The 7,837-nt window shown below is 38.9% G+C and overlaps 1 protein-coding gene across 2 annotated transcripts; it reads left to right on the top strand.

Moving 5' to 3' along the window:
• Window positions 1-3,568: 3,568 nt before the first annotated feature.
• Window positions 3,569-4,150, top strand: LOC108544358 (iron-sulfur cluster assembly 1 homolog, mitochondrial-like). Of its 2 annotated transcripts, none has more exons than XM_017895456.1 (2): window positions 3,569-3,964; window positions 4,058-4,150. In XM_017895456.1, the coding sequence occupies exons 1-2, from the start codon at window positions 3,643-3,645 to the stop codon at window positions 4,132-4,134; spliced, it is 399 nt and encodes a 132-aa protein (XP_017750945.1). In that variant the 5' UTR covers window positions 3,569-3,642; the 3' UTR covers window positions 4,135-4,150. The 2 variants fall into 2 exon arrangements, with proteins under 2 accessions (XP_017750945.1, XP_017750946.1); XM_017895457.1 differs by having other exon boundaries at window positions 4,041-4,150.
• Window positions 4,151-7,837: the final 3,687 nt, after the last annotated feature.

The raw sequence follows: 7,837 nt of genomic DNA, 5'->3' as shown, positions 1-7,837 counted from the left end.
ATATCACCAAAAAAAAAAAAAAAAAAAAAAAAGAATCAAACTACCATTGACATTCTTCACAGAATTAGAAAAAACTACTTTAAATTTCATATGGAACCAAAAAATAGCCCATATAGCTAAGACAATCCTAAGCAAAAAGAACAAAGCTGTAGGCATCACGCTACCTTACTTCAAACTATACTACAAGGCTATAGTAACCAAAACAACATGGTACTGGTACCAAAGCAGACATATACACCAATGGAACAGAACACAGACCTCAGAAATAAGAACACACATTTACAACCATATGATCTTCAACAAACCTGACAAAAACAGGCAATGGAGAGATGATTCCCTATTTAAAAAATGGTGCTTGGAAAACTGGCTAGCCATATGCAGAAAACTAAAATTGGACCCCTTCCTTACACCTTATACAAAAATTAACTCAAGATGAATTAAAGACTTAAATGTAAAACCTAAAACCATAAAAACCCTAGAGAAAACCTAGGCAATACCATTTAGGACATAGGTATGGGCAAAATTTCATGACAAAATGCCAAAAGCAATGGCAACAAAAGCCCAAGTGGACAAAGGGGATCTAATTAAACTAAAGAGCTTCTGCACAGCAAAAGAAACTAGCATCAGAGTGAATAGGCAACCTACGGAATGGGAGAAAATGTTTGCACTCTACCCATCTGATAAAGGTCTAATATCCAGAATCTACAAGGAACTTAAGCAAATTTACAAGAAAAAAAAAACAATCCCATCAAAAAGTAGGCAAAGAATACAAACAGATACTTTCTCAAAAGAAGACATTTATGAGGCCAACAAACATGAAAAAAGCTCAACACCACTGATAATTAGAGAATGCAAATCAAAACAATAGATGTTGACCAGGCAATGGAGAAATAGGAATGCTTTTACACTGTTGGTGGGAATGTAAATTAGTTCAACCATTGTGAAAGACAGTGTGCTGATTCCAAAAGGATCTAGAACCAGAAATACCATTTGACCCAGCAATCCCAATACTGGGTGATATGGTTTGGCTCTGTGTCCCCACCTAAATCTCATCTTGAATTCTAGTCCCATAATTCCCATGTATTGTGGGAGGGACCTGGTGGGAGATAATTTGAATCATGGGGGTGGTTTCCCCCATACTGTTCTCATGGTAGTGAATAAGTCTCACGAGATCTGTTGGTTTTATCAGGGGTTTTCCACTTTTATATCTCTCTCATTTTCTCTTGCTGACACCATGTAAAAAGTGCCTGCGATGATTCTGAGGCCTCCCCAGCCATGTGGAACTGTAAGTTCAAATAAACCTCTTTTTCTTCCCAGTCTTGGGTATGTCTTTATCAGCAGCATGAAAATGGACTAATACACTAGGCATATACCCAAAGGAATATAAATCATTCTACCATAAAGACACATGCACACATATGTTTACTGCAGCATTATTCACAATAGCAAAGACATGGAACCAACCCAAATGCCCATTGATGACAGACTGGATAAAGAAAATGTGGTACATATCATGGAATACTATGCAGCCATAAAAAGGAATGAGATCATGTCCTTTGCAGGGACATGGATGAAGCTGGAAGCCATCATCCTCAGCAAACTAACACAGGAACAGACAACCAAACACCACATGTTCTCACTCATAAGTGTGAGCTGAACAATGAGGACTCATGGACACAGGGAGGGGAACATCACACACACACCGAGGCTTGTTGGGGAGGCGAGGGGAGGGAACCTAGATGACGGGTTAATAGGTGCAGCAAACCACCATGGCACACGCATACCTATGTAACAAACCTGCATGTTCTGTACATATATCACGGAAATTAAAGTAATTAAAAAAGCACACTCAGAATATAGAATCACAGCCTCACATTGAACCAATGAACATGTACCACATGCACATTAGTAATCCCATTACCACCACTAACATCAATTTACAAGTTATATGATAAATACTGGTTAATCTGAAGCATAGGATGGTTGTCTTAGTATTTTTGTGCTGCTATTACAATATACCACAGACTGGGTAATTTATAAACAACAGAAAATCATTTCTCACACTTTTGGAGGCTGGGATGTCAAAGATCAAGGCACCAGCAGATTGTACGTCTAGTGAGGGCTACTCTGCTTCCAAGAAATGGTGGCTTATTGCTGTGTGCTATGGAAGGAATGAAATCTGTATCCTCACATAGCAGAAGAGTGGAAGAAAATGAACCCATTCCCTCCAACTGTTTTATGAGTCCTAATCCCATCCATAAGGGCTCTGCCCTCAGGACCTAATCGTCTCCTAAAGGCCTTACCTCTTAATACTATCACATTGACGATTACATTTCAACACATGAATTTTAGGGAACATTCAGACCACACCAGTTGTGAAATAAGGGCAAAAAGAAATATAGACCTGTCCAGCCTGTCCAACATGATGAAACCTCGTCTCTACTAAAAATACAAAAATTAGCCAGGCGTGATGGTGGGCGCCTGTAATCCCAGCTACTCAGGAGGCTGAGACAGGAGAATCACTTGAACCTGGGAGATGGAGCTTGCAGTGAGCCAAGACTGCGCCACTGCACTCTAGCCTGGGCAACATAGCGAGACTCTATCTCAAAAAAAAAAAAAGAGAAATATAAACCTGTCACAGGTACAGGATTGCTTCATCACTGTCTTGGAAAGCTAGGAGTATACTGGTCTTTAAAAACTAGTAATAATAACCATCAATATCAAAACAATTATCTTTTTTCTTTCCATATCTTAAAATGGTAAAACCATTTTCTATTTTCTGTGCATGATTCTCTGAGAAAGTCCCAAATATATCTAGATTTTTTTTGGAGAGAGGGTCTTGTTCTATCACCCAGGCTGGAACGCAGTGGTGTGATTATAGCTCACTGCAGCCTTGACCTCCAGGGCTCAAGTGATCCTCCTGTGTCAGCATCCCCTTCAAGGCCCCCCACCCCCAGCAGCTGGGATTATAGGGATTAAAGGCGCACACCACCACACCTGGCTAACTTTTTTTTGTATTTTTGTAGAAACAGGGTTTTGTCATGTTGCCCGGGCTCATCTTGAACTCCTGGGATCAACTGATCCACCCTCCTTGGCCTCCCAGAGTACTGGGATTACAGGGGCAAACCACTGTGCCTGGCCCATATCTAGATTTTTTAATTAAATCAGGTTGATAACTCTGCAGTACAGAGAAATACCACTTTGTTGATATTAATAGAAAACTAGAGCACAGAGTGTGTATGTCACTGGTCAAGGTAAGAAAATGCATCAAGGTTTTCTTATTCCCTATCTAGTGCTTTATTCAATAGACCAGGAAGAAAAGCCAATTAGCAGGGTGTTTTTTGTTTTTTGTTTTTTTTCCAAGTAGGCTTTTCAGAGCTATAACAAAAAAGAGATGCAGAAAAAATTACCAAATTTTGAAATAAAACTGCAAGGGAAAATTACAGATTCTACATGAATTCAAAATGCAGTAATGAAGGAAAAGGAAGACTTTACGGGAGGGGGAGATGAAAGAAGGATAAGTCAGTAAGTTTGGTGAGGAATTTGAAATAAGCAAAGTATGAATGCGCCCGCCGTGTCCATGGAGAGAGGCTGAGGTGGCCGACCTCCGGCCCGAGGCACCGGGGCGCCGGGACGGCGAAGATGTCGGCTTCCTTAGTCCGGGCAACTGTCCGGGCTGTGAGCAAGAGGAAGCTGCAGCCCACCCGGGCAGCCCTCACCCTGACACCTTCAGCAGTAAACAAGATAAAACAACTTCTTAAAGATAAGCCTGAGCATGTAGGTGTAAAAGTTGGTGTCCGAACCAGGGGCTGTAATGGCCTTTCTTATACTCTAGAATATACAAAGACAAAAGGAGATTCTGATGAAGAAGTTATTCAAGATGGAGTCAGAGTATTCATTGAAAAGAAAGCACAGCTAACACTTTTAGGAACAGAAATGGACTATGTTGAAGACAAATTATCCAGTGAGTTTGTGTTCAATAACCGAAACATCAAAGGGACTTGTGGCTGTGGAGAAAGCCTTAATATTTGAAATCTCAGGACTCTTCTGGCCGTAGGTTCCAGGAAAGCTCGTGGAATCCTTGTTGCTGACTGCAGAAATTGTGTGACTGTCACATGCTGGAAAATAAAGTGATACATCTTGAAAATGAAAAAAAAAAAAAAGAAAATAAGCAAAGTATAAAGAAATTCAAATGTACAAAGTCCAAAAAGTGGACAGAACACTGGAATGTGAAGAAAACTAGGGTCCAATCCTATATAAACCACTTTTTTTGCTATGTGCTATTTGATAAATTATTGAAATTGTAGGACTTCAGTTTCCTCATTGGTAAAATGATATTAGAAAAGATAGCATCTCGAGCTTATTCCGGAACAGTATATGATATAAGATTCTAATAGACAAGGTCACACCCAGCTGGGTGAAGGACAGGAAACTACTCAAAACCTATAGACACAACTATACAGTAGGCCCTCCACCCTCCATATCCATGGGTTCTACATCCATAAATTCAACCAACCACGAATCAAAAATATTGGGGAAAAGAATTGGATGGTTGTGTCTGTACTGAACATGTACAGGCTATTTTTCTTGTCATTATTCCCTAAACAATAAAGTACAACAGCTCTTTACATAGTATTGACATTGTATTAGGTATTATAAGTAGTTTAGAGATGATTTAAAGTATATGTGAGGATATGCATAGGTTATATGCAAATACTATACCATTTTAAATAAAGAACTTGAGCATCCATGAATCTTGGAATCTGCAGAGGTCTTAAAACCAATCCTTCGTGGATACTGAGGGACAACCGTATTTGACAGTGTTGCTGGATACCAAGAAATAGATGAAATCTAGAATCTTAAATTTGCTTTATTCAACTAATCACATTTATCACATTAATCACTAATAGGAAACATTTCTATAGTATAATATATGCTTTTAAAAGGGCATAAGAGAAAGACTAAAGATATAATAATAAAAGAGGTCAAAGAACAAGGAAAGGTGAAAAACCAATAAACTACTCATCATTGTTCAATGTTATCTGTAACTAAGGCATTTGATGGCCATTCCAAAGAAAAATGTGTCTTTCTTGATGTTGAATGGTAGAAGTAGCTAAAGAAAAGATGTCTCACTTTTATTTTCACTCTCTATTCCAGAGATTCCCAACTTTACCCTGCAATTCTGTAAGTCTTGGAGCACAGGCAATTCATAGGACAACATAATAACATACAAGAACTTGAAAGCACTCCATTTGGTGACATCTTCTGAACATACCTGTGAAGGATAACTCTACCAATTGTTCTGTAAAGTAGATAAATGATTCACAAATAAACACCAAAGAAGATATGTTGTCAGTGAATTTACATAGTCATCATATACCTGAAAAGTAACTGACTTTTCACACATCATTCGTCTGTAAAAATATTTTAAACTCAGCTGGCACTAATCTTTGCAGTCTTGTCAAATGCTTAAAATGAATTTACCAGAGCAAGTAGCATCTGGCTAAACTAATCACAGGCAGTTGTCAGCTATTTTACTGCAAATTGTCAGTAGAAATGACCAAGGGTTGGGGGGAAGTTTAAAAAGGCAGCAATTCCAACACAACCAGTACTTTAATACAAAGATAGTAATTAATCTCCAAACAGGTTGGCATTAATGTTACAAATAATATAATTTGCCATTCAGGCCCTACTCTGCCATTCTCGCAGCTAGCAGAATCAAAAGGCAGCTGAGATATTTTACTAACAGAGAATGGAAAAATGCAGTCCTTTTAGAAATTTTTAGTTGTTCATAAATTTCTTAAAACCAGGGTTCAGAAAACTTTTTATATTTTTTCTTCTTTTTATTCAATTGGTCAAATAACAGTTTATCTTTTCCTATAATGTCAGGCAGTATAGAACTATGGCACCACCTATTGTGACATTACATAAGTGCTGATATCAGATGACAGCCTACTAGATATTGGAGGAGCAGAACGGGGGATTTAGTGTTCGAGGAAATGTTAATGATTATTTTCTTCAGTGGTTCCCTCTGAGACCATAACACTATAAAAGTTTTTTTTTTTTTTGCAAAAGAGAAGCCTGAAACCTGTTATAACTATTTTCCTAAACTATTGGAAATAGGATCATAATGCAGTGTGCACATGACTGTCTTAGCTAGCAGTATGGGCATTAACAACATTCTTTCATCCAAGAGGCCAAAAACTGTGATTATGGTAATTATAATCCACTGGCTAGACATTTTCAGTGTTCAAAACAAATTCCTCTCTCCCTCCATCTCTTCCTTCCTTATAGAAATGCATGCTAGTATCACAGACATAGCATATAGTTACCAGACATAACTGATACAGTCCTAAGTTACTATCCTCTAAGGGGAGAAAAGCCCTAAGATGATGTCTACAAATGTCAGGTCAAACTGGTTCAGCTACTTCTTCCTAATAAATGTTTAAAGGGGTTGTTCTAATTTGGAGCTTAGAAAGCAGGATCAATCAAAAATAATTAAAACAAAACAATGGAATCATGTATATGCCGTTTTACTAATAGCTCTTTTAAACACACACTCACCAGTAGAAACCTAACCCCAAGAGTTAGGTTTCTGAAGACCCCCACAGTAGGATAAATCATTATTTACAATTTTAACGTTTCATGGGAAAACAGCTTTAGAGGCATGAAGGAATCAAATTGTTTTATGAAAGCTCTTGTAAATCCTTTTCTCCCATTAATATCTACAACAACTAAAGATATATTAATGTAGCCCTCTACTATGGTTACTATCCTTTCACATAATAGTCATAAAGCGCACACATCATTTCTTACTCAGCTAGTAGCGTCCTCCTTGCTAACACACATGAGAATGTAATCCTAAAACCCAAGTATAATTTCTAACATTTTCCTTTCTGTGTCGTAAGGCTTTATTTCAAAACTTTATATTCTTGCTACATCTTCTGACTTTTTTTCAGCATAGTAAAGTGGTTAAAAGGCCTGGGGACTTTGACTATATATGAGAACTTAGGCAAGTTACAAAATTTCCCCAAGTTCCAGCTTCTTCATTTGTAAAGTGAGAATAATAATAGTACCTTACCTATCAGGGTTTATGTGACGTATACAGGAGATAAGTGCATATAAAAAATTATGTGCTAGGTACTATACTAAATCCTTAATAAATGCAACCGTCACTCTACTGCTTAACTGCTATTTTAGATACTATTCTATTTAACTCCTTTTTTCACTTTTTTTTTTTTTTTTTTTTTTTGAGATAGGGTCTCAACTCTGTCACTCAGGCTGGAGTGCAGTGGCAATCATGACTCACTGCAGCCTCGACTTCTCCCGGGGTCAAGTGATCCTCACACCTCAGCCTTCTGAGTAGCTGGGACTATAGGAGCGTGCCACCACACTCGGCTATTTTTTGTCTTTTTTCTGTAGATATGGCGTTTCGCCATGTTGCCGAGGCTGCTCTCAAACTCCTGGGCTCAAATAATTTGCCTAACTCGGCCTCCCAGAGTGCTGAGATTACAGGTCTGAGCCACCAGGTCCAGCCCTTTTTTCCCTTTTTAAAAGTACTACGGCAGGGCGCGGTGGCTCACGCCTGTAATCCCAACACTTTGGGAGGCCGAGGTGGGTGGATCACGAGGTCAGGAGATCGAGAACACCCTGGCTAACACAGTGAAACCCCGTCTCTACTAAAAATACAAAAAATTAACCGGGTGTAGTGGTGGGCGCCTGTAGTACCAGCTACTCGGGAGGCTGAGGTAGAAGAATGGCGTGAACCCGGGAGGCGGAGCTTGCAGTGAGCCGAGATCGCGCCACTGCACCCCAGCCTGGGCGACAGAGTGAGACT

This window comes from Rhinopithecus bieti, unplaced genomic scaffold (genome assembly GCF_001698545.2).
Source record: "Rhinopithecus bieti isolate Rb0 unplaced genomic scaffold, ASM169854v2 scaffold_27142, whole genome shotgun sequence".
In the NCBI taxonomy this organism is placed as follows: domain Eukaryota; kingdom Metazoa; phylum Chordata; class Mammalia; order Primates; family Cercopithecidae; genus Rhinopithecus; species Rhinopithecus bieti.
Note: the sequence above shows the minus strand (reverse complement) of the source record. Positions and strands in the feature narration are given on the sequence as shown.